The following is a 27,221-nucleotide window of genomic DNA, read 5'->3' as shown; positions in this document are numbered from 1 at the left end:
GAATGAGTGTGATGTTTAAGGAAAGGAGAGGTGGGATTCATACTACAACAAAGAGGAATTTGCCTTTGAAAGGAGCAAGAATACGCCTACCCTTGGAACAGGAAGGAAAGCAGAAGGGTGGGTGCAGTTTCCTCAAAGAGGTAGGAAACGTGGGCGGCCTGATCTGGGAGAGGGACTTGGACTGTAAAAGGTTGGAGAAGAAGAGAAGAAAGAAGGTATACATTTTTTAAAAACTCATTAGGGAAGCATAACACAATATCTGGGTAGGGAAGTTTAGAAGTTTGTGACCAGAATTTAAAGTGAAAATAACTAAATTGTGTGATTTTCTTCAGGTACGTTCAACAATGCTGACGTTCCTGGCTTTGTAGCAGAATTAGCGTAATGCTTTGGGCTTCTCTCAGAACTTCCTTTCGCTCTCGGATATATTTGGTGCGGCATAACACGAGGTGGACTGCCGTGCGGAAGTGCCCACTAATTGCATTTAATTTCCTCAAATCTCCCAAATAAACGCCTTCAGTGGTCGCCAAGTGCCCTCAGCAGTTGCAAGTCACACCTCCAGCCACCAGGGCCCGCTGTGGCGCTCCTCGCGGCCGGAAGGGACTGCGACCCAGCGCGGCCTCGCCGTTTCCGCTGTGCGTTCGCAGCGCTCCGCGCGCTCTTTACGTCGGCGGCCCGGGAGGAGGCGTTTCCGGCCATTCATACTCCGTTCCGGTGGTCGAAGTTGTCCGTTTTTGTGCCCTCTCGGACAGAAATCTTGAAATCTTCGTCAGGATGAAGCTCGTGAGGTGAGGAGGTGACCAAAGAGGGTGAGGGCCGTGAAAGAACGGTTTGGGCCGGAAGCGGGAGCCTGGGCCGCCCCACTTGCCGGAGGCGCAAGAGGCGCGAAAGCCGCGTGCGCGGCCTGTAACGGCCTCCGGCGTCCGCCGCTCCCGCCCGATCTTGGCCGCGCCGCCGCCGGCGCCGAGGCCTGGCCTTTCAGGCTGCGTGGCGCGGGGATCCCTCGGGTCTTCCAAGAGGTGGACGTGAAGACCGAGCCCTTTCTTCCCACCCAGTGTCTGAGGCCGTAATGGGGCAGCTCTGGCTTACAAGGCCTCGCTTTCGGTTGTCTACCGAGTTTCTAGCGTAGATGACTTCTGGCGCCCACCTCGGCCTCAGGAATCGGCACGCTCCCTGAGAACGTGGAAGGGACAAAAACTGCACGTCCTGCGTAAATGGTTTAAATTAAAAAGAGTGCTTACAACCTGCGGGGGGGGGGGTTGCCTGGGAAATAAGCCAATTTTCGAAATGTTTTAAATCAGGATGGACTTCTGGCTTTTTTTTTTTTTTTTTTTTAGTTTAGTTTACTTTTTGATGCTCTCTAGATTTAAGATTATTCAACTTACATTCCCCTTTAAAGTAGAATAGGCCTTTGAGCCCTGGCCAATGAGGTTGGAGCGTCGTCTTGTTCACCAAAAGGTGGCGGGTTCGATCCCCGCCGGGGACGGAACGGATGGATGCTTCTTTCTCTAAAATCAGTAAAAACAAATACAGTAGGCCTTTGGTTTAGGAAAAATTTCCCAACTTGGGACAGAATCACTTTCGGTATTTGTGATTGACTACACGGAGAATCGCTATTTTTTCCGTTTTATTTCTTAAACTTGTTTGGTTTAACCTACTAATTTTACACTATCTGCAAATGGATTTCCTGTTGGTGTTTTTTTTCTTGAGGCTGAGAGGCTCCAGGTTTCTCTAATAACCAAGCCGGGAGTTATAAGTATTTAGCTAGTGTATTGCCTATTTATTGAGTTAAGAATTGTTAGTATGGGGCACCTGTTAAATTGTGCACTGGTAATGGATTTGTTTGTTTATTTATAGATGAGAGAGAGAGAGGGAAATAGTTGTTCCACTTACTTATAAACCCATGGTTGATTTTTGTATGTGCCCTGACGGGATGGAACCCGAATCTTTGGCACATGGGAACAACGCTCTAACCAACTGAACTCCCCGGCCAGGGCTTGGATTTCTTTTTCTTTTTTTTTCTTTTTTTTTAAGGTAGAGTCCCTCCTTGGTTGGACTTTTCTGTTTTGTGGGGAAGGCAGACTAGTAGATAATTTTTAGTGTGTTTGAAATGACCTTTCACACTCTTCAGGGTGGAGTTCGTAGAGAAAGCATTTAAGGTTAACTTTTAGTCCATTAATTGAACTGTAACTTTGGATGAAAAGGCCTCAGAGCCCTCGTGGGTTTGGCTCAGTGGATAGAGCATCCGCCCACGTACCGAAGGGTCCCTGTTGGATTCAGGTCAAGGGCACATAGCTCTCCCTGGTCGGGGAGACGATCAGTGTGTGTCTCCCATCAGTGTTTCTCTCTGAGTCTCTCCCCCTCCCTTCCACTCTCTAGAAAATCAATGGGAAAATATCCTTGGGTGGGGATCAACAAAAACAAAAAAGAAAGGTCTCGGGATTTAAAGTACATTTTTGTTTGCAGATTTTTAATATTTCCTACAACTTTTGTAGTATACTATGTTAGTACAGTTTGGGGAATATATTTAAAATTTTTTTCTTGAAGTAATGTTTATTGCACGTAATAATATTTAAAATAGTTTTTCGTAAAAAAAGCTACTTTTAATTAGAAAAAAATATATTTTTGTGTTTTCTCAATACCTAATAGTCTAAGTTTTATGTAATACTCTTTTTTTTTTAAAATATATTTTATTGATTTTTTACAGAGAGGAAGGGAGAGGGATAGAGAGTTAGAAACATCGATCAGCTGCCTCCTGCACATCCCCCACTGGGGAAGTGCCCGCAACCCAGGTACATGCCCTTGACCGGAATCGAACCTGGGACCCTTCAGTCCGCAGGCCGATGCTCTATCCGCTGAGCCAAACCGGCTTTGGCTATGTAATACTCTTTGAAATTAGTTTGTCTCATTTAAAGATTTCCGTGTTGTGACAATTTTCTTGTAAATTTTAATGACTGTATTCAATCCTATTCTGTGTCTTAGAATATAGAAACAAAATTATCCCAGACCAAGTGATTTCCCCCTTTTTGATGGCTGTACCACTAAAAAAAAGTACTTTAAGGCTGGCTTCCTTTTAATTATTGAAACATTCAGCCAACTGTTACTCAGTGCCTATTACAATCAGGGTTAGATTAAATATCATAAGTTGTACCCCTCAGCAGCAGTTTAGTAGGGGAGAAAAAGGTAATCCTACATGTATAAGAAATTTTGAATGTGAACTTTATATTAAATTCGTATTGTGGGATTATTGTTCATTTTTCTAGATGTGATTGTGTGGGAGAATGTTCTCATTAGAAAATGCATGTTGAAGTGCCTGTGATTTATTTTCAGAGGATTTGGTGAAAGTGTAAGTTTTGTGTGTAGGAGGGAGACACACAAATGGCAACATTTCAATAATTTGTCAACCCTTCAACTTTTCTTCTGCTATATTTCATAATAAAAGTTGGGGGAGAACAAAAAAATAGATGAAGGGTACTAAATACAAAATTGGATGAAAATAAGACAATTTTGGGATGGAAAACATTTTCCTAAACAAATTATATACCTAGGAAGGAGTCACAAATTTAGCAATATAAAATGGGGGGGAAATATTGTATGACTAAAGGAAACCACAAACAAACTTGAATGGCTGTGGCAAACTGGTAGAAAATAAAAGAAAAATTTAACCTAATTGAAAGTGTGTGAATGATGTGAATAGATAATTCACAAAAGGAATATAAATTTCCCATATTTATGAAAAGATATTCAACCTCACAAGTAATAGAAGAAAGCAGATTGCTTTTTTTCCCCTATCAGATTCACACACACACACACACACACACAAATTTAAAAGATTGGTGACAACCAAAGGACTTGTATGCATGCATATTAGCATAACCAATGGACACAGACACTGGGGTGGTGGGGGCTTGCCCGGGGTGGGAATGGCTAGGGGAGGGGGTCAATTGGGGGAAAAGGAGACACATATAAAACTTTAGACAATAGAAGAAAATAAAAAAATAAGATTGGTGACAGTGTTTGTGAGGATTTGTATTAATGGATTTGTGATAGCAATATATATATAATATATATGTATACACATGTATATTAAAATGTCTAATATAAACGGCTAAATGAGAACTGTGGGTTGGAGAAGTCATTAAAGTATGGCCCAATTATGTGAAAGCAAATTTTATGAATATGCTTTATAAATGCATGTAAAATGGTCTATAAGAATATCCTCAAAAACATGGAGTGGGGTAGAAAGGGAGACTTTTACTTGATCATATATATACAATAATCATGTAATTTTTTACTACCAATTATAATTTGTTATTTTTCATTCATTATTAAGATATACTTGACATACAGCACTGTGTAAGTTAAAGGTGTACAGCATAATGACTTGATTTACATATATTTCAAAATGATTGCCACAATAAGTTTAGTTATATTCATCATCTGGTATAGATACAAAACAAAGGTTTCTTCCTTGTGATGGGAACTTTTTTTTTTTTTTATCAGAGAGGAAGAGAGTGGGAGGGAGAGAGAGAAACATCAATGATGAGAGAATCATTGATTGGCTGCCTCCTGCACGCCCCCCACAGGGATCGAGCCCGAAACCTGGGCATGTGCCCTTGACCGGAATTGAACCCGGGACCTTTCAGTCCATAGGTCAACGCTCTATCCACTGAGCCAAACCAGCTAGGGCAGCTGTGGGCAAACTACGGCCCGCAGGCCAGATCCGGCCCATTTGAAATGAATAAAACTATTGGAAAAAAAAGACCGTACCCTTTTATGTAATGATGTTTACTTTGAATTTATATTAGTTCACACAAACACTCCATCCATGCTTTTGTTTCGGCCCTCCGGTCCAGTTTAAGAACCCATTGTGGCCCTCGAGTCAAAAAGTTTGCCCACCCCTGAGCTAGGGCATGATGGGAACTTTTAAGATCTACTCTCTAAGCCAGCGGTCACCAACTGGGGTGGTCCGTGAGGTCTGAAAGGTTGGCGACCACTGCTCTAAGCAACTTTTTTTAAAAAAAGTAATATTTGTGATTTTATTTGAACCAAACTATCAAGGGAAGCGAAATATGCATTGATATAATGCTTCAGAGAATGGCAGTTTTGCACCTTATTTTATACATTGCTAATGGTCCGGTGCACGAATTCGTGCACATTGAATGGAAAGTAACTAGAAGAAATATTTTATTGTCGCTATACACCCTTTCTCTGTAATAAAAGTGTCAACCAAGTTCACAATCAACAATGATAGATCGAAACACACGTGTGCGATTGGCACCAGTGAGAGCTTTATATGTATGGCACCTGTGCAAGTCAACTTAGCCATACACACACACACACACACACACACACACACACACATATATATATGGAATAAACTTGCTTAATTAGACCTGCTTTCTGACTTAGCTAAACTTTTTCCAGCCCAGTGAAGCACCCCAACTTCTTTCAGGTAATTGTCAGCAACATAGCAGTAAATATCAACATGAAGCATATTATTGTAGATCATGCAGGGAGAACAAAGGGTAAAATATTTAACTGCAGCAGTGTCTGACTATATTCTACCCAGTGAGAAAACCTGAAGTCATTTTCAAGGTCCACCATTTCTTCTTTTCAGTTGGGTCAAGTTTCTAAATTTCTAAATCTCCTTTTTCTGGCTAATGAAAAGGGAATAGGATTCCACCAAGTCTTTCTACCTACTCTAAGATTTCTGTGAGGATCAAATGAGAAGAGGCACAGGAAAACGCTTCACAAACATTTGGTTAAAGTGTAAATGTTTCCACCTGGCTATAAAGCAAGTTGTGTTCCTGGGCTGAAGAAGCTGCAAGGAGGCCAGTCGCTAGTCACTAGGGAGAGAAAGCTGGGCTGTGGGCCCCTTTTGCGCCATGGCAGCATCAGCTGCAATTTGGTGGGGTGGTGGTAGGGCCTGTGTCCCACTTGGGGGAAGCTGAGTGTTGCTTTGTCGGCGCCAGGTTTGTGCTGCCATTTCTCTGTAAATGGCCAGTGCGTGTCACAGCGGTTCCTGATTTGTCTGCCCCCTGGTGGTCAGTGCACATCATAGCGACCGTCGGACTGGTGGAGAGACACTTAGCATATTAGCCTTTTATATATAGAAGAGATTCATGCAATAGGCCTTCCCTTCCCCTGGCTGCCGGCACCGGTTTTCCTCTGGCACCTGGGACCAAGGCCTTCGCTGCCCAGAGCCTTCCAGAGCCTTCTGTCTTCTCTCCGCCGCTTTTCACCTACATATGCAAATTAGCCACCATCTTTGTGGGGTTAATTTGCATAGTCTCCTGATTGGCTTGTGAGCATAATGGATGGAAGGTCAATTTACATGTTTGTCTATTATTAGGTAAGATAATCAAAAGAAGATATAAGTGGGTTACATGAATTCATTGGTGATAGGTTAGGGATGCAGGAGAAAACAGCAGTGAAACCTCTGGGATTGGATAAAAAGTAAAATGAAATATCTTTTACGTAAGTGGGCACATGATAATTAATATTCAAAAATTAACATCAGCTCTAACTGGTTTGGCTCAGTGGATAGAGCGTCGTCCTGCAGACTGAAGGGTCCCAGGTTCGATTCAGGTCAAGGGCATGTACCTTGGTTGCGGGCATATCCCCAGTGTAGGGGTGTGCAGGAGGCAGCTGATCGATGTTTCTCTCTCATCGATGTTTTTAACTCTATCCTTCTCCCTTCCTCTCTGTAAAAAATCAATATAATGTTTTTTGTTTTTTTTTAAAGAATTAACATCAATAACAATGAGAGAATTTGTAGTCTCTGCTCTGGTGTATTGGTTGTGCCCTGAGAGGTCCAGAAAAGGGGAAATTACCCTGACATTCCAAATGTATGTTAGATGCAAAAGTCTAAGCAACTTTCAAATATGTAATACAGCAGTGATAACTGTAGTCTGCATGTTGTACATTATACCCTAAATATTTATGTATTTTCTAACTGGAAATGTGTACCTTTTGACCACTTTCATCCATATAATTTCTTGATTTCAATTTTGTGGTTTATAATGACTTTAGGATCTGTATGCACAGATGATGCTTTACAATGGTTTAGACAATCAGAAGTGTCCAAATGACTGTGTGTTGTTGTTATGCTCCTTCATAAATGCTAAGATTTTAATTCAGGGAAAGCTGAAATTGTGATGGAGATTATTAATAGGAATTGATGCAGATAGCATCTAAGCAGATTTTCAACAATTAGAAATTTTACCCTTTTGAACTTAATAAACATTTTAAAGGTGAAAATTTATCATTTTATTCCTGCTGTCTTTATAGATTTTTGATGAAATTGAGTCACGAAACTGTAACCATCGAATTAAAGAATGGAACACAGGTCCATGGAACAATCACAGGTATGGAGGTTAGACTGCTTTATAAAGCCCTTCTATCTACAGGCCAGAATTTCTTTTTGGTTGCTTAATGAACGTTCTTGTAGTGGGTATCTCATTCTTTTTGTCTGAATTATTTCACTGGCCTTCTTACTTCAGCTTTACCTGAAGTACTTCTGCTAAGACCGAGCTGGGTTCCCCAAGATGTCCTATATGTGACCCCCATTATCCTATTTTTATGCCTTTCATGCTTTTATCTGTGTGTGTGTCCTTTTGCCTGCAATGTTGCATCTTCCAAAATATATTTTATTACTTTTATTAGAATTTTGTGCTCCCTGTTAGATTGTAAAGACTTTGAAGATAGAAGATGGATTTCTGTGTCTTATCTTGGGTAAAAATATATGTGGGAGATTGAGAGGGGACAGTAAGGAACTATAATTTTACATTACTTTTTTGTTATTTGTTTAACTCTTTGCTGTAATGATGTTATATGTTTAGGTTTATATTGAAAGCCACTGTGATTTTTTTCATTCATAGTAGGCTCTCTTCCAAAGTTGCAGAATTTCAAAAAAATTGATGAGCCATTTAAGAAAGAAAATGCTATCTTGGCATGTGGTCCTACTCTCTTAAATGTTTAAGTTATAAATTTATAAATAATTTTTTAACACATAGATCAAGCATCTGAGTAAACCAAGAGAAATATACATTATTAAACTTATATTACTTGTATGTATACTAGAACTTTGTAATGCCAGTTGCTATGAAGAAATCAGTAGTACAGTGTAAGATTTTGATATCTGAGGAAGTATAATTGCTATTACGTTAAAATTCTATAAACAGTGATTAGTCTGCATTCTCCTAAGGTCATCTTTTTAGGAATTCAAAATCTAGTGATGGGCCTGGCCGGCGTGGCTCAGTGTTTGAGCGCTGACCTATGAACCAGGTGGTCACAATTCAAGTCCCAGCCAGGGCACATTGCCTGAGTTGTGGGCTCGATCCCCTGTATGGGGTGTGTAGAAGGCAGGTGATCAATGACTCTCCACAAAATACCGGCTCTGCCACAAAATACCGACTTCTGCGCATGGGCCACGAAGTTTCAATCGCACTGTACCTGCGCGCCCGCACGTGGTATTTTGTGGAAGAGCCACACTCAAGGGTCCAAAGAGCCGCATGTGGCTCGCAAGCCGCGGTTTGCCGACCATGGCCTTAGGGGCTATGAGGAGAATATAAGGAAACTGGAAATAGGCATGTGTATCAGTTAGGGTCTCTCCATGGCTTGCTGCATTCACTTCTGTAAGTATATCTAACATGGGAGGGAAAATCTCTCTAAAGGAAAGACTTCTGATTTTTACCGACAATATCTCCCCCACTTACCAGTTTACATAATTATGTCATAGATACTTGCACTGTAGCAGAACAGTACTCTTTTGTAATAAGGTATACACTGTACTTGATATATTAATTGGTTGCCTTTCTTATTGTACTAATAATTGTCCTCTTTTTTCCCTCTAGGTGTAGATGTCAGCATGAATACTCATCTTAAAGCTGTGAAAATGACCCTGAAGAACCGAGAACCTGTACAGCTGGAAACACTGAGTATTCGCGGAAATAACATTCGATATTTTATTCTGCCAGACAGCTTACCTTTGGATACACTACTTGTGGATGTTGAACCGAAGGTGAAATCTAAGAAAAGAGAAGCTGGTAAGTTGGAAGGATTATAAATGATTTTGTGAATGTATTTATACCCTAATTCACTGATCAAAATTAAGAATGTTTGCAAACAACAGAGGGTTATTTTTTAATTGCCCATACTTGCCATGAGTGCATTTGTTATAGTATTTATTATTTTTACTGGTGGTGTTATTAAAACACGAATGCCATTCTTCTGTATCTTTGGCCTTATCTCCCACCCTGTACATACTTTGGAACATTTGGACATTGGCTCTTTATTCCCAGTATTCTGAAATTTCTTAATGACTTGGCATAGGATCTTCGCTTGTCCTCCCTTTTTTCCCTTCATTTTGCTGTTCTGGGTATACTTGGTGGACCCTTTCAACATGGATTTTTTGTCTTCTATTTCCTGAGAAATTTCCTTGGCCTTATCGTCCAATCTAGCATACACTTAATCTTCAAGCCTCTTGTGTTCTCTGATAATTTTTCATAGAATTCTGTCCTTGTTATATGGATATAGGTTTTTCTTATATGAATAATATTGGGTAGGATATTAACTAGTAGGACATTAATCATAGTTTTTGGTGTGTGTGTTTGTTTTTTTTTAAGTTTTCTGTACTTAGCATTATTTTCTCTGGTTTCTCTTTTTATTTGGTCTTTATTAATTAAGTACTTTATTCTTTGGTCATCTGTTACATAAAGTTCTGGGAAGGGAGGATGGCCTTCTTAGCTGGTCTGTATCATTGTAAGAGCAGGGAGGAGAAAGAGGGTGGGTGTTTTATAGACTGTCACTTATATAATGATTTTGAGACTTTCTTCGACCCACACTAAAATATACCTTGTATTGTGACCCACTCATAACTGAAATAAAAGTTTCAGGAACAATGACTTGGCCTTTAAAACATACAAATGCCTTTAAGCTTTCTATCCTATTCTCTCTCTTTTTTAAAAAATACATATTTTTATTGATTTCAGAGGGGAAAAGAGAGGGGAGAGAGAATCATCAATTAACTGCCACCTGCACGCCCCCTACTGGGAACTGAGCTTGCAACCTGGGCATGTGCCCTTGACCGAAATCGAACCTGGGACCCTTCAGTCCGAGAGTTGACGCTCTATCCACTGAGCAAACCCAGCTAGGGCCCTGTTCTCTTTTAGTTAAGAAAATTTCAGCTTACAACTCATAGCTTAAAAAATGCTGATTTAATACCCCTGTCCCTTTGCCTTGCTCTGTGCCTCTTGCTGCTATCCACTTTGTGTTTTCAAATCTAAAGCCTTTCTGTATCTTTAGGTTCATTTTACCCTTTCTTTCTTACCCACCTGTTAGGGAAATTATAATTAGCTTTGCAAGGTGGGGAAGAGGACTAGATAGTTTATTGCTCCACATAAAATTGTCAACTATTTTTTTGTTTGTTTTCAGGATAGGGGCCTCATTTTACCTTTGGTTCCCAACATTCTAGGTCTCTAGGGAGTTATTCTTCCCTTACTAAGCATTTACTGTCCTTAGACTACTTTCTAACTTAAAAATTTGTGGGGAAAATTCTTTCAACCACTGTGTGTTCTCTGCCTTTTTTTTTTGGTCCTTATGTGTATTTGCCATTTTCGTTCCTTTTCTATCATGAATAGTGTTTCAGAAGGAATTAAAGATGTGCAGTTAATCTGCCTTGTTTTAACAGATATTCTAGACTTACTGTATTGCTTTGTGAGCTGAAAATAATAGATAGAATGTAACTGACAACTGCATGTCAGGATTTTTTAAAATATTTATTGTCCAAAGATGAAGTAAGTTCATTTGGGTAGGAATTTTCTGTCGCTGATATTCAAGTAGATTTAAGATGACCAGGTGACAAGGGATATTGCTATATGGATTAAAATACTAGGTTTTGCTTGGATTCTCTTCAGTAACAAAAAGTCTGGCATATGGTGTTCATGTTCTGTTCCATTGATAAGATATCTTTTCCATCTTGTATGAGGTTCAGATCATTTGCATTTCATTTTTGGGGGGATTTTGAGGCATGATAACGAAAATATTTTAAAACTTGATGAATTTCTCAGTAATTATATTCAAACTAACAAATACTACAATAAAGACTACGGTGCTTGGTTCTGTGTGTATTTGGAGGGGTGACTTGAGGTTACATTTGAGAGAAGCCAAGAAAGTTTTCTTTACTGTAGATGCTATTTGTGGTGACCAGGTAACATCAGATCAGAAGAGAATTTACCTTGCCTTATTTTTTTCTTTCCTCAGTTGCAGGAAGAGGCCGGGGCCGAGGAAGAGGAAGAGGACGTGGCCGGGGCAGAGGAAGAGGGGGTCCTAGGCGATAATGTCGCTCATGATTACTGTTTCAAAGTGATACGCGATTTGGGATATTTTTTGTACAGGTTTTGTTTGTTTATGTCAGTTTTTAATAAACATAAATGTAGGCCAGTTGTCTACTGACTATCACATTTAGTTTTAATAGTTCATATATATTCATGACATAATACAGTGAGAGCTGAGCATTATTACATGGCAGTTCCAGAATTCCATTCATAGATCAGGCTTTTAATTTTTTTTAACTAACATATTTCTTTTATAAATACATATAGAATATACATACATCTTTTTGCTTCACATGCACTGAATATGTATTTTGTTTGTTTTACTTTGACTCAATTCTATGAAACCTACCTACAGGTGAAATGGGTTTTGTTTGTTACTTCAGAAGCTGAAGTCGTATGGAATGGGCTGTAAAATTGATTCTCCTTTCCTGAGTTTTACTCCATGGAAACTTAGGTACTTAGTAAAAGGTGATAGTCATCTTCTAATTTAGGAGTCATTGGTTTTGTTGTGATAATGGTTTTTGGTTTTTGTTTTATTTTTTCAATAGTCTCAATAGAATATAATTTTCCATTCTCCTGACTTGAAACTTCAGTTAACATTTACTAGGTTATCGGTTGTAAGCAGTGTTGAAATGTGTTATTGTGGAAAATTCCTGCCAGTGGCCCCTTTATCAAGAACTTTTACAAGGAGTCCTTTAAGAACAAAAGGAAAACTACTTATTTTATGACAACACTGGATTCTTTCCAGTAGTTAAAGATTTTTAAAAATTGCTTTAATTGGTTAAGCTTAGAAAAAAATACTTCTCAGTATATACAGTTCCTTGTAAAGCTTACTACCATTTGTTTATATGCTAAGGGAAGAAAATTAATTTTGAATATGGGGGATTAAGTTTGTATTTTCATTTAATTAAGCTTGTGGAGTTTTGTGTTTTGTTATTTTTTTTTTTTTTAATGAGGAAATTGTCTGCAGACTATCTAAAAAGGTTTTAGCCCTGTAAGAGGGTTATGTAAGCTGAGAGGTAGCAAGACTATTTGTGTGTGGTATATGTGTCTCAATCTTGTCTATCCACTGATCTGTTAGCATTCCAATTATTTGAACCTAAGCAGCAAGCAAGGAAGCCCAATGATGCAGCAAGGTGAAGAAGATATTCAAAGGGAGCAAACAGAAAAGACCTGGCACAAGTGAACTAACATAAGTTGATTTTTGTCCTCAGACCTTATAGGCTAAAAGGGAAGCAAAATTAAAATAAACATTAATGCGTAACTGGAAATTGTGGCAACTCTGTCTGATAAAGAGTACTTCCTATTATCTCGTCTATTTTAAAAGCAGTGTATATTGGCTTCTCATTTTTAAGTCATGCCAGTGTAACCTCAAAGTTATTAACCTGTTTTATTTTTGTGTTTTAATATCTAGATGTTTGCATTGTGAAACCAGTCTAGTAACATAGTTTAAATGTAAGAGTAAACCACAGTGGTTACTAGATTGAGTTTAATCCACTTGAAGTCATTATTTCATTTTTACGTATGAGGGAAAAGCTGTTTGAACTGCCGTTATTAGCTATAAAGGATGCCCTGCAGTAGGAGTAGAAAACAGACCAAGTTTTAAAATGTTTCTCTTGCCCTACTTCCCCCAAAAAGTATATAAGGATCTTAGTGCTGCTGCATTTTGCATATTTCTGATACCTTTAAAGCTTAAGATTTAGTGAAATTTAGGTGTTGTTTGTTTGTTTTTTTAAAGAATTGCATTTAGCCCTGACCCGTTTGGCTGAATGGATAGAGTGTCAGCCTGCGGACTGAAGGGTCCCAGGTGTGATTCCCATCAAGGGCATGTACCTTGGTTGCGGGCACATCTCCAGTGGGGAGTGTGCAAGAGGCAGCCGATCAATGTTTCTCTCTCATCCATGTTTCTACCTCTCTATCCCTCTCTCCCTTCCTCTCTGTAAAAAAATCAATAAAATATATTTAAAAGAATTGCATTTAGGTAGAAAATTGTAAGTGGAATAATAGAATATCAAATTTCACAGTATCTTAATCTATACATATAAAACCTTAATATGAAAATAGACCAAACAGCGGAACAACTGAACAACCAGTCACTATGACGTGTGCTGACCACCAGGGGCACGCGCAGAACATGGCAGGCGTTGGCAGCAGGATGCAGAGCGCAGAACATGGTGAGCATTGGCCACGGTGGGATGGTAGAGCAGGTGAGTGGGGACGCCAGACCAAGGCAGGGTGCCAGTAGTCATTGGGGTGAGCCTCTGATGGTTACTGAAAATTATTTGCTCCCGCGCAATGTAGTCCCACCCAGTGCTCAGGGCCACCACTCATACCCGCTGCAGGCACCAGACCCTATTGCTTGGTGCCGTCAATGGGTGCGAGTGGTGGCTGCTGACCCCAATCGCCCCTGAGGGCTTCTCCACTTCCCCCTGCTCCTGAGGGGCGATTGGGGCAGCAACCGGTGCTCACACCTGCTGCTGGTGCTGGCCCAAATTGCTCTGCGCCATCAGTGGGCAGGAGTGGGGCTTCTGGTGGACAGGGCCGTGACAGGAGGGGCCGGATGAATGTGGAGGATGGGCTGAGACCTGCCACTGTGCCCACTGTAGCCTTGTGGCCCACAGTTCCTTTTAAGGTACACAAATTCGTGCACTGGGCCCCTAGTCTATTGTAATTATCGTGGTTATGCAAGGATGGCTTGGTATTTTGAAATGTATTAATATAGTCAGTAAAAATTTACATGATTACATTAGTATGACATTTCATAAGATATAACACTCCGAAAAACTTAAACTGAAAGATGATTCCTTAACATGATGAAGAAAGCCCATCTTAAACCAATAGCAGACATTTTCTAGATACATTTTAACTTGAAAAGTATACCTAATATTAGCCTTCATTATTTAATGTGAGAATTCTTGTGGATCAAAAAATTAAGGCACATACTTTTGAAAAAGGAAATTTGCTAACTATCTTCGTGTAGAAATGTGGTAGTGTTACATTTATCTAAACCAGCTTTTCCTGTCAGTAAAGCATTAAAGTGTTTGTGTATGTGTATTTTACATTTTAGGTAAGGGTAGTATATATGTGAGATTCAATTTACAAAAGAAGAATAGCAAAGGCTCTAGATGTCAAATGCAGTAGATTTTTATTCATGGTAATTAAGTGCTATAAAGTTGCTGCAAATTCTGAGTTAACCCATGTTCCTAGGGGAAATAAAGTGTTAGATTCCTATGAGCATACAGCAGTGGTTCTCAACCTTGGCTGCACATTAGAATCACCTGGGAATCTTTTTAAAATACTGATTTCTGAGCCTCATCCTCTGGAAATTGTTTCTTTGTTATGCGGTGAGACCACAACATTAGTAACAAAGAAACAGGATTTCTGGAGGATGATTCCCAGGTGATTCTAATGTGCAACCAAGGTTGAGAACCACTGGCCTACAGTAATATTTTCAGCAACTGGATTAATATATAACCTTGTTTTATATGTGTGTTTCTGTTTAAAGACACTAATATATATTTACATTGAATTCACAACCAATCCTATATAATAAAAGCCTAATATACAAATTGACCAAACGGCGGAACAACCGGTCACCATGACGCACACTGACCAGCAGGGGGCAGACAACACAGGAGCTACCCACAGGCTCAGGCCAACCAAGGTGGGTACTGCTGGGGCGCCCCCCCATCCCCAATTGCCCCACCAGTTGCCCAAAGATAAGCCCTGATTGCTGGCCAGGTCTAGCCTCTAGTAGCACTATAACTCAAGCCTGAATGAAGCTTTTTTGCACATGTATTTTCTCCAAAAGGCATATGACAGCCTTGGGCATGCTTAAGAACTATGCTTATGGGCCATTTTAAACAAAATCACAAAAATATGAAAAAGGTGGCACTGCCTGGCTGGTGTTGCTTGGTTGGAGTGTCTTCCCATGGACCAGAAGGTAATAGGTTCGATTCCCAGTCAGGGCACATACCTAGGTCATGGGTCCAACCCCCTGTTGGGACACATACAGGAGGCAACCGATGTATCTCATCAATGTTTCTCTTCCTCTCAAAATCAATTTTTAAAAAGTGGCAAGAGAGAAACCAAGATGGCGGTATAGGTAAACACCAGAAATTGCTGCCTCGCACAACACTTCAAAAGTACAACTAAAAGACAAAACAGACATCATCCAGAACCACAGGAAGGCTGGCTGGGTGGAAATTCTACAACTAGAAGGAAAGAAAAGCACACGGAGACTCAGAGGAGGTGCAGAAGTAAAGTGCAGAGTTATGGAGGTGCATGCCAAAAGGGCTGGCAACTGAGGATATGGCGCACGTGGAAAAGGCTAGCAGCTGAGGATGCGGCACACGTGGAAAGGGCTGGAAACTGAGGACACGGTTGTCTTTTTCAATTGGGAGGGAGTCTCAAGCTCCTGACTGCTCTGAATTCCAGTTCTGGTCGAGTCTCTGGGGACCCAGACTCATACAGGAGAAACTGGACTGTCTGGCATCGGTCAGACCTCGAGGGTGGCTTTCTCTCAGAGGTACTTGCAGCGATTACCAGGACACTGAGAAGCCAGGCTTCTTAGGGTAGGACTGAGGCGCAGCCATAGCTGCTTGCTTCACCCTATTGATCCTCAGAGACCCCACCCCACCCAAGCTGTGCACAGAGGCTTTTGCATATGAAAGGCCTGGCCCTTTGCAATCTGAAAATTACCTAACAAACTGCAGCTGGGTCAGAGAAACCCAGAACTTCCAAAAGAAAGCTCAATGCCCCACAGCAGCTTGCTTTGCTTCACAGCTGGGCTCCTGCTGAGTAGCCTCAGGCAGGCTAAATTAGCACCTCCTTGGAGATCCAAGAGCCAGTGTACCCAGTGGTCAGAGTGGGACCATCCAGATTACAACTCCTCAGATCCATAAGGGACACACTCGGGGCAGACTCAGTGAGCACCAAAGCCCCACTGAAGCAAGTCTTGCCCCAGAAGGGTGTCTCCAGCACAGAAGTTCTCCCACTGCAGACACAGCTGATTCTCACAGCCAGTTGGCCTGGAGGTCAATTCCTCCCAGTGATACCTACAATAATCAAGGCTTAACTACAACAATATTGAGCACAAAGCCCACAAGAGGGTGCACCAAGAGTGTCCACCTCAGGTAATTGCTGAGGCTGAGCCACTGGGCCCTATAGGACACCTAGCACAGAAAGCCACTCTATCAACACAGGGAAGCATAAAAAATGTGGAGACAAAGAAACAGGTCACAAATGACAGAAATGGAGGAAAGCAGACTACTGGATATAGAGTTCAAAACCACACTTTTAAGGTTTTTCTTTTATTTAAAATATTTTATTGATTTTTTACAGAGAGGAGGGGAGAAGGATAGAGAGTTAGAAACATCGATGAGAGAGAAACATCAGCTGTTTCCTGCACACCCCCTACCGGGGATGTGCCCGCAACCAAGGTACATGCCCTTGACCGGAATAGAACCTGGGACCTTCAGTCCGCAGGCCAATGCTCTATCCACCAAGCCAAACCGGCCAGGGCACTTTTAAGGTTTTTCAAGGATTCTCTAGAAACTGCTGATAAACTTAGTGAGACCCTCAAGAAATCTAGTGAGACCCTCGAGGTTATAAAAAAGGACCAACTAGAAATTAAGCATACACTGACTGAAATAAAGAATATTATACAGAGTTCCAACAGCAGACTAGAAGATCGCAAGAATCAAGTCAAAGATTTGAAATACGAAGAAGCAAAAAACACCCAACTGGAAAAACAAAAAGAAAAAAGAATCCAAAAATATGAAGATAGTGTAAGAAGCCTCTGGGACAACTTCAAACGTACCAACATCGGAATTATGGGGTGCCAGAAGATGAGAGAGAGCAAGATATTGAAAACCTATTTGTAGAAATAACGACAGAAAACTTCCCCTACAAGTCTAGGAAGCGCAGAGATTTTTTACAGAGAGGAAGGGACCCTTCAGTCTGCAGGCTGATGCTCTATCTGCTGAGCCACACTGGTTAGGGCTGGCCAAAGGGTTTAAAAGCAAGTCTTCTGGGAAAGCTTTCACTTTCATTGAGGCAGGTGTATCTAGCTCCACCCCTCCCCCTTTTCCTTCTCTGAACATAAATGTGATGTCTGAAGATGCAGTAGCCATCCTTTATCTAGTAGATAACTAGTTATCCTGCTAAGGATAGAGCCTGAGTCTTCAAAGACACTGGTAAACCCTTACACGAGCCCTGACCTAGAGACTACTTGTGATGTGAGATAATTAGCTACCATTATACTTAAGTAACTGCTAGACAGGTTTCTTGTAGCTGTAAGTATTTTTAATTGGTATGCATGGTGTGACCCCAATATTCTGGAAACATTGAGCAAAACAATTTTAATATTTCTTACTAATGCAATTCATAAATTATATTAGAAAGCAATTATCATAATTATATTGCTTTCTAGGGATTACTTTTTTTTTCAAATTCCAGAGTCTTTATTTTTTATTATTTTTTTATTGCATAAAGTAATACAAAGGGTATTACATATGTGTCCATTTTTTCCCCCCCGCCCTAGACAGTCCCCTAGCCTCCCCTATCCCCCAGTGTCTTATGTCCATTGGTTATGCTTATATGCATGCATACAAGTCCTTTGGTTGATCTTAGGGATTACTTTTTGTAGATAAAAACTCACAAAGATCCCTGGCTGGTTGGCTCAGTTGGTTGGAGCAGTGTCCCATACACCGAAAGGTTGTGGGTTCAATTTCTGGTCAGGGCACATACCTAGGTTTTCGGTTCGATCCCCAGTCAGGGTGAGTATGGGAGGTAACTGATCAATGTTTCTCTCATACTTCACTGTTTTCTCTCTCTTCTCTCCATTCTCCTCTCTCTAAAATCAATAATCATGTCCTCAATTGAGGGTTAAAAAACAAACTCACAAAGCAACAATTTAAAATATAATTTATTTTAGTATCATGATATATATGCATATATACTATTTTAAAAATAAGCATGTACACTATAATCATTATAAAACATAAGTCAGCCTTACTTTAATATTATCAGAATAAAAGAGCATGTATAGAGTTAGTCTAATATTGTTGCATTTGCCTTTTAAAGTTAGAACCCATAAAATATTTAGCATATATTGTATTTTATCTTATTTCAGTTATGTCATTATCATATAAATACCCTTAGGAATGTGCCAACTTATAACTTACATTCAAATAGCCAAAATCTCTTACCAATAATCTCTGGTAGATTAAAGTGCCATTAAATCATGTAAAATGAGTAATCTAAAACATACTAGCCTAAATTAAAACCCTGAGGAATTAAAATATTTTTACACAATAGTTTTGGTTAAGTGCAATTGCATGTTTGTACTACTTTATTTAAGGTCATACTTGGTAAGGCATAGTAAAATAAAAATCTACAAAAATTACAATCTAAATCTGCATTTTATTTTTTGCTACATAGTTGTTTTATTTCCCCCAAAAATAGTTTTTGCATGTCATTATGGACCTCTTCACCACCAGCTGGCTTATTTGCTTTATATACAGTAGCTAAGATTTGTGCGTAGTAAGCTGAGCTGCTTTCTATGGTGGTTCAGACAAAACGCACCTGAAAAACTACATGTTAGAGAGTTCATGTCCGTGCTCAACCATGGCCTGCACAAACTGCTTGAAGACTCGATCCATATAAGTGGACTGTCTTGGCCAGATGCCCTCCAGAAAACCAATATGGCCTCCATAAGAAGTAAGGACCAAAGCAACATTCGGATTTTGCTTAGCAGTTTCTATTGGAATAGCTTGGGGAAAAGACAGGGTGAGTAAGAAAGGGAAGGAGAGAGAAAAAATATAATTATTACAACTTTTGGATAATAAGGAAATAAGGAAAAGTGTATGTCTTTATTATTTCCAATCATTAAGAACAAAACATTAAACACATATTTGTAATGAGTATGGCTAATGGAATAAGTCTGACTAGTTTATATTAATCATCTATCTATATATGTTTTTATTGATTTTTGAGGGAGAGAGGAAGGAAGAGGGAGAGAGAGAAACATTGGTCAGTTGCCTCCCGCCTGCATCCAGACCTGGGATCAAACCTACAAGATGGGTATGTGCCCTGACCCAGAATTGAACAAGTTCTTTCTGTGCATGGGACAATGCTCAAACAACTGAGCCACACTAGCCAGGGTATATTCTTATAACAGTACATCTTTACAATTATGTATTGGACCATCATTTTTGAAAGAACCAATTCAAGTGTTTAATCATAACACAAAAGAACAGGCCTAATCTTGTTATGAGAAATTAAAGATATTTCAAGGAATGATAAATAGTTACATTATGCTGCAAGATTCCCACTTAGGTGTTACACCAGGAAAGAAAAACAACTAATCTTATGACCTTTGTGAGAGTTATAAATTCATTATGTATGACTTTGGTTAATTTTACATGACATTAGATCCCAAATGGTGGCTGTATCAAGGATTCAAAATTATACCTGTGATCTGTATAGTAAAAACATATATAGATAGCAAAAAAGAATGAAATAAAATACTACTCCAAGTGGTAACTGATTATTTTTGGGTGGTTAAAAACATTGGTGATTATTTTTTCTTTATATTCCTTCTCTGAATTTATATTTATGTCAGGAAAAAAGAACTTTACTTTGAAAATATAGTTGCTATATGTAAATAATTCAGCAGTAATGAGTCTTTTTATATGCTCTACAAAAATCTTCCTGAGTGAAAACTTTAAGATATGAATTAAAGCTGTTCTTCCCCCATCCATCCCCATGCTTAGAGTTCAAAGAATGAAAATGTTTTGATTTAAGATCTATAATGGATTCCAACCTGGCATGCAAAGTGCTTTGATTCAGATATGCTAAATCTTATCTCCCTATTTAAGGTAACATGGTTGATGCAATCATTAGACTTTCACATCTTGGGGAGAGTTAAAGGAGGTAAAGGAGCTAAGTAAAGGTCAGCTCTCACCACCCCACGCCCTTCTAAGGAAGGAAAGGACACTGACACGCTATAACAGCGGTTCTCAACCTGTGGGTCGCGACCCCTTTGGGGGTCTAACGACCCTTTCACAGGGGTCGCCTAAGACCATCGGAAAACACATATATAATTACACATTTTTGTGATTAATCACTATGCTTTGAAGGGTCACGGCATTAGGAAGGTTGAGAACCACTGCACTATAATGAGAACTGAGCTCCTCCCAAGACAGAGCTTCTGCTGTGTGCCTAAGTTGCCTGTTTAGATGATGCTCTAAATTTGACCCCTCATAATACTCCCTTGATAAATCAAGGACCAGCAAGTCAAGTTCTTGTCTAAAAGGAGGCCTGAACTCACATCCTCAACCAGCAACACCTAAAAAATGAACTTCTATAACAGGATCAGGTGTGAGAGCTTAAGGGGAGGGACAGGGAAAATGACTGAAACTATTTTTGCTTTTCACCTTTCATTAAGGCTTAGATTTGGAGTGCTTCATTTGCCTGCAATGGAATTATAAGAGACCCAATTTTACACTCTGAATACACTCAGGAATTTCTAACATTGAAAGTTACAGTCACATCAGAAGAACAAAAGGCTGTCCACATTGAGTCATGTGAAAGATGCTGGCTGCCTTCCCTCTCAGAATGCAGACAATTGCCCACTATTTCAAGTTGCAAGACTAATTTACAGGCTTGAGAAAGAATAGAAAATAATGAGTTTAAACTTAAACCAATTGGGTCAGGTTAAATATTGGGAAATTTTTGTTGGTAGGAGAAGGGTCAGTGAAATATAAAAATAGATAAATACCAGACTTTCTTAATTCAATGGATAGGCTAAACAATCATTATGTAATTCAACTGATACTAAAGTTTACAGTTTGTGATCAAAGGCCAAAAGTTTCAGTCATCTACTATTACCTGTGATTAATCATGAATCACGCAATTAATTGTTATCTCCTAGAGAGATGATAGGTGATTTATTTATTTATTTTTTTACATACTTTGGTGGATTTTCTGATAATTTGACAATACATATGTGTCATGTTTGTAGTCAGAATAATTTTTTTAAATGAAGTAGATGGGAGAAAAAATTTTAAAGTACTTAGGGGAAAAAATAGGGAGAAAACGTTTTCTAAAAAGCTTCACAATATTTCACTGAAAAAGTCTACTGATTCCTAAGATAGTATGATTACTTATTTGTTGTTGTTAGTTCTCACCAGAAAATATATTTTCCATTGATTTATTTTTTTTTGTTAATCCTCACCAAAGGCTATTTTTCCATTGATTTTTTTTTTTAAGAGAGAGAGTGGAAGGGAGGGGAAGAGACAGAGAGAAACATCCATGTGAGAGAGACACATTGATTGGTCGCCTCCCCTGTGCAACCAGACCAGGACCAGAGATCGAGCTTGCAACCCAAGTATGTGCCCTTGACCGAAATCGAACCCTGGACCCTATATCTGTTTCCAAATTCCATATTTCTTGAATTAAGAGAGGAAGTTAATTTGGCATAATTTTCTTTTGTACAGTATCCAGAGAAAAAACAAAGATTGTTTCCTTCAGATATAACTGTAGAGTCTGAATGTGCTACACTCATTAAGAGATTCAAGGACATCATGTTATAAAGTCTCAAGTTCTCATCCAGGTTAAAAGGGGAGAAAGATTCCAAAGCCTTCAGTATAGGAAGGAATCTCAGAAAGGAAAGGCAAGTGATGACTTTTGAAGCAAAGATACTATAATATACACTGTTCAAAGAATAGTATATTTGATAAGAAGGAAAGGTTATAAAAATGAGAACAATTAAAATACTGAGTCTTAATTTGTTCTCACAGTGGACTGTGACAACTTTAAAGTGATCTGATTTATTTATTTATTATAGATTTTTATTGATTTCAGAGAGGAAAGGAGAGGGAGAGAAACATCAATGATGAGAGAGAATCGCTGATTGGCTGCCTCCTGCATGCTCCTCACTGGGGGTCAAGGCCACAACCTGGGCATGGCCCTTGATCAGAATCGAACCCAGGACTCTTCAGTCTGCAGGCCGATGCTCTATCCACTGAGCCAAGCTGGCTAGAGCTGATCTGATATATTTAGATTAAATTATGAGTATCTAACCATTTTTTGTTTATCACAGTGGAAACTATAAGACTGGCATTTTATCATTATTGTGTGCCTAACAATATTTTAAAACAGTTAACTCAGGTCAAAATGTATATAACTATGTTAATTTTACCATGACTGGGTGAAAAAACGTCATCCACAGAATTCAGACACAACACTGGAATCCCTACTGATTTCAGTCTACGATTTGGACTGGCATCAGTATAATAATCATCAATTGTTTGGTATCCAAACATGACTGAAGTAAATCGCTTATCAAATTCTCTAATGGATTTAGCCTGTAACACAAAAACAGATTGTAATTATTTTGGGGATCAAAAAAGAAAATAAAAGTATTACATATAGTTTTTCTCCTACCTTCATGACATGATCCATGTCAATCTGTTTTACAAACATATGCCGGTGCCTGAAACAAAAGAATTTCAAAAGGAAAAAAGTAAGGTCATTCCTATCTCAAACATACCTAAATAATATATAACTAACCCTAGCACAGGGCACCAAGTTGGTACTCCATGGTAAATATTTACTTAATTAGAGTACACAGATATTTGTCCCAAAGACATTTTTAAAGTATTTTTTTCTATTTTTAATATGTTTTTATTAATTTTAGAGAGAGAGGAAAGGTGAGGGATATATAGAAAGAAACATCGATCGGCTGCCTCCTGCACACCCCCTACTGGGGACTTAGCCCACAACCTGGGCATGTGCTCTGACTGGGAATTGAACCAGTGACCTCTTGGTTCATGGGTCCATGCTCAACTGGCCTGGTTAAAGAAGTTTTTTCTTAATTTAGAAAGCATGAACCAGTTCTATAAAATAAATGTAAGGGCTGTTTCATAATAAATTAGACCTACACACTGCTGCTATTAAACCAATTTGGCCAAAAAGGCCTTATTTAAGCCAGAAGCTTTTAATTGGATACATTACCTGAAGATATTATTTTTTAAATGGCTATACTGAAAATTATTACATATTTTTACATACGTACTTATTTTTTAAATTTTGGTCATTTTTGTTGAATAACCATATTTTAATTTGAATCACCTTCTTCACTTTTCTTGCTACTGTCCCTCATTCCAGTGACCAACAGTAATTGATGATTCTTTAGTATTCTTAGCACTATTTTATAATCAACACCCTTACTTTAACAAATAGGTTAAGTTTAATCCAATGCTTAATGTCAACTTTTGGGTAACTATGGTTTTCAATAAGGCATGCACAAATTAACTGAGTTTTATTTAGAGTTTATATTTTAATTTAGCAATTCACCAAAAAATGCATGGTAACAATAATAAAAAAATAAACAGAAACATATCTATTTTCTTTGCTACCATACTGTTTAACTGTTAGAATATACACAAACAGTTCCAGAAAAATAAGTGCAAAGATGGCATTTTGACAATGTTAAGAACTGGAGGGACTGTTGCAAGCATATACTTAAGGAACCTATTATTCAGCACTGAAAACACTTAATATATACATTACTTACTACCTAGGAGAGAATTAGGTGCTAACATTAGTAACAAGTAGGAAATCCAGGGAAATAGTTCATATTGTTACTCAACACACTTGATACTAATGTTTTTAGTCTTTTAGAATAATTTAGAACAGTGACAGAACAATGATCTTCAAATGGGGGCCCATACCATTGGGGTTGTACAAGATGATCCATTGGAGTACAGAAAGAAAACATTAGAACTTTTATCTATATTTTCAGTTTATACTTAAAATCTTTTTACTCCTGTATACATTTCTAATATAAAGACCATTTTGTGCAGTAGTGAATGCATGCAATGTAACATAAATATGCATATATTAACAGCGCTGTGCTTTAAAACTTTTTATTGTTGGGGTATGTAATCCAAAAATTTTGGAGATAGCAGATTATAAAGATGACTCACTTATTAACTGAAGACTGGAGGCAAGTTGTCAAATAATAATTAAAAAGTAGCCAGTTTAGTGGTTTCTCCAATGACTCTGAACAAGCAAAAGTATTCCAACCAACCGAAAAGGTTGCAGCTGCCTTCAATGGAGTTTTTGTCCCAATTTTGCCCAGGTAATTTAAAAGCAGCATTCTAAAATGAGGAGAAATAGGAAAGTCAGTGATGACTTTGTTATCTCTCAAGACATTCCATATCTAACTATGGACTTTATAAACTATGAAGAAGAAAAAGATAAGCCAGTGTTTAAATACTTTATCTTGGAAAAGCATGCAAGTACAGTATATTCATTCTTTCCTTACATTCATATACTTGTTTACCTTGCAGTTGACTGTATTGTGAGTGGGAAAAAGCATACAGTTATTGCTTATATGTGCATCCTTCTATGAAAAAAAAAACCATGAGATAATTCCATTGTGAAAGTGTTTTTTTCTTTATTTCATAATGATACTGGGGATTTATTAAAATTTTGCAAATCTCTATGCCCCAGCCTCCAGTTGAATGTTTAATTTAGTATTTTAGAGGTGTTTCAGGCAAACTTTTTCTATAAAAGGCTACATAATAAATGTTTTGGGTTTGGGGGGCCTATAATCTCTGTTGCAACAACTTAACTCTGTGATTGTAGTTTGAAAGCAGCTGTAGACAATACATAAATAAATGGACATGAACATGTCCCAATAAAGCATTTTATATTGACATTGAAATTTGAATGTCATATAATTTTCACATGTCATGAAATATTATTCTTGTTTTGATTTTTCTTTCAACCATTGAAAAGTAAAATAACCATTCTTAGCTTTTGGACTATACAAACACAGACAGCTGGCCAGATCTGGCCTGCAGGCTGGTTTTCCAACCCTTGGTATAGAGCAGTGGTTCTCAACCTTGGCTGCACATTAGAATCACCTGGGAATCTTTTTAAAATCTTGATTTCTGTGCCTCATTCTGGAGGCAGCCAAGGTTGAGAACCACTGAAATAGATGAACCTGGTGTTCAATGAATAGAGAAGAAAGCAAGAGACATGGCTGACAACCCAAGATTCCACGTGGGAATGGAAGAAGGAGTGAAATAAGACAAGCACAACATCTTATCTGTCCCCACATGTTAGTAGTGCTGAGTCATCACCCTATATAGTTTGGCTAAGTGGATAGAGCATTGGCTTGCAGAATAAAGGGTCCTGGGTTCAATTCCAGTCAAGGGCACATGCCTGGGTTGCAGGCTCGATCCCCAGTAGAGGGCATGCAGGAGGCAGCCAATCAGTGATTCTCATCACTGATGTTTCTATCTCTCTCCCTCTCCCTTACTCTCTGAAATCAATAAAAAATATATATATAAAAAAATGAGTAAGAGACCTTCCTGTCCTTGAGGAGTCCACAGTCTAATTAGAAAAGAGGATCAGAGTGATTATTTCATCCAATATGACTAGAACCATGACAGAGATAAGCACAGGATAGCACTGGGCCCCAGGGGAGGAACCTCACACAGACAGGAAAAGGTAATTAGAAAGACTCTCCTAGAGTACATGCCCTTGACCAGAATCGAACCTGGGACCCTTCAGTCCACAGGCGGACGTTCTATCCACTGAGCCAAACTAGTCAGGGGTCTTCTCCTCTCTTCTTTTTCCCTAGTGGTTCTCAACCTTCCTAATGCCACGACCCTTTAATACAGTTCCTCATGTTGTGGTGACCCCCAATTTCATTGTTACAAATTGAACATAATTAAAGCATAGTGATTAATCACAAAAACAATATTTAATTATATATGTATTTTCTGATGGTCTTAGGCAATCCCTGTGAAAGGGTCGCAACCCACAGGTTGAGAACTGCTGCAAGAAGGAAAGGAGAAAGGCAGAGGGTTTTGAATCCATACCAAAAGGAGGGAAAAAGAACTCTACTTGGACACAGAGCAGTCCAAGTAAGACCCAGAGGCTTGAAATAGTGTACAAGTTGGGGAATTATGATGTGTTCCAACCATAAAGTGAAAGAAAGGATGGAAGGAGATGAGGTTGGAGAAAGGGGTCCCAGGCTGTCCTCACATGGAAGTCATTACAAAGCCTCTCTTTCCCCACACTCCCTCCTCACTCTCTTTCTCCCTTTCACCAGGTTCATCTATTTGCTTTAAAATAACCCCTCAATTGAAAATTGAAAACAATTCTTTTTTTAAAAAAATATATTTTATTGATTTTTTACAGAGAGGAAGGGAGAGAGATAGTTAGAAACATTGATGAGAGAGAAACATCGATCAGCTGCCTCCTGCACACCCCCTACTGGGGATGTGCCTGCAACCCAGGTACATGCCCTTGACCGGAATCGAACCTGGGACCTTTCAGTCCGCAGGCTGACGCTCTATCCACTGAGCCAAACTGGTTTTGGCAACAATTCTTTTTGAGGTTGTTTTATCTTCCTTCAAAACAGCCCTGACTGGTTTGGCTCAGTGGATAGAGCGTTGCCCTGCGGGCTGAAGGGTCCCAGGTTTGATTCCGCAGAAGGGAGAGCTTTCAAATGTGGCTGCACATTGGAATCACTTGGGGAGTTTTTAAAACTGTTACAGATATTTGTGTCTCACTCTCAGAGATTCTGAAGAATTGGTCTGAGCGGCCATTCTGGTTGCCTGCACATCCTTGTACCAGAGAGCAAATCTCTAAAGGGCTCCCTACTCTAGGGTTAGACTTTCTGAGTCGTGGCAGAACGCTTAGACCCTAAAGTAACTACTTTTCTCCTTCCTGTTATTTATCTTTATCTCCTAGCACATATGTTCCTCCTTTCTTTTTATTCTATCAATTTTCCTGATTCTACCCTAGTTTAATTGTGGTTAAAGGGACAAAAATGGAGTGTATAATACCAATGTCAGA

At 39.0% G+C, this 27,221-nt stretch overlaps 2 protein-coding genes across 3 annotated transcripts in view; one reads left to right on the top strand and one right to left on the bottom strand.

Moving 5' to 3' along the window:
- The first annotated feature begins 630 nt into the window (after window positions 1–630).
- SNRPD1 (small nuclear ribonucleoprotein D1 polypeptide) lies at window positions 631–11,442 on the top strand. Its single transcript, XM_059706488.1, has 4 exons — window positions 631–785; window positions 7,291–7,367; window positions 8,856–9,047; window positions 11,263–11,442. Exons 1-4 carry the CDS (start codon window positions 772–774, stop codon window positions 11,337–11,339), a joined length of 360 nt encoding a protein of 119 aa, XP_059562471.1. The 5' UTR covers window positions 631–771; the 3' UTR covers window positions 11,340–11,442.
- Window positions 11,443–18,246: 6,804 nt separating this feature from the next.
- The window catches only part of ABHD3 (abhydrolase domain containing 3, phospholipase), a 33,841-nt gene continuing 24,866 nt past the window's right edge, over window positions 18,247–27,221 (bottom strand). Inside the window, exons 6-9 of one of the 2 annotated variants that reach the window (XM_059706486.1) lie at window positions 24,332–24,505; window positions 22,788–22,836; window positions 22,543–22,708; window positions 18,247–19,110 (exon numbers count right to left, since the gene is read on the bottom strand). In XM_059706486.1, coding sequence (XP_059562469.1) covers window positions 18,932–19,110; window positions 22,543–22,708; window positions 22,788–22,836; window positions 24,332–24,505 — 568 coding nt within the window. In that variant the 3' untranslated portion in view covers window positions 18,247–18,931. The remainder of the gene's footprint in view (window positions 19,111–22,542; window positions 22,709–22,787; window positions 22,837–24,331; window positions 24,506–27,221) is intronic. The other variant, XM_059706487.1, reaches the window with a different exon arrangement.

Source organism: Myotis daubentonii, chromosome 8, assembly GCF_963259705.1.
Source record: "Myotis daubentonii chromosome 8, mMyoDau2.1, whole genome shotgun sequence".
Classification (NCBI taxonomy): domain Eukaryota; kingdom Metazoa; phylum Chordata; class Mammalia; order Chiroptera; family Vespertilionidae; genus Myotis; species Myotis daubentonii.
The sequence above is the reverse complement of the archived record's forward strand: the minus strand, read 5'-3'. Positions and strand labels throughout refer to the sequence as shown.

Bases quoted from the DNA above. Each gene is read 5' to 3' on its own strand.
- SNRPD1 (XM_059706488.1), top strand. The intron at 7,368-8,855 runs GTATGGAGGTTA...TTTTCCCTCTAG, and splicing joins GGTCCATGGAACAATCACAG to GTGTAGATGTCAGCATGAAT. The intron at 9,048-11,262 runs GTAAGTTGGAAG...TTCTTTCCTCAG, and splicing joins ATCTAAGAAAAGAGAAGCTG to TTGCAGGAAGAGGCCGGGGC.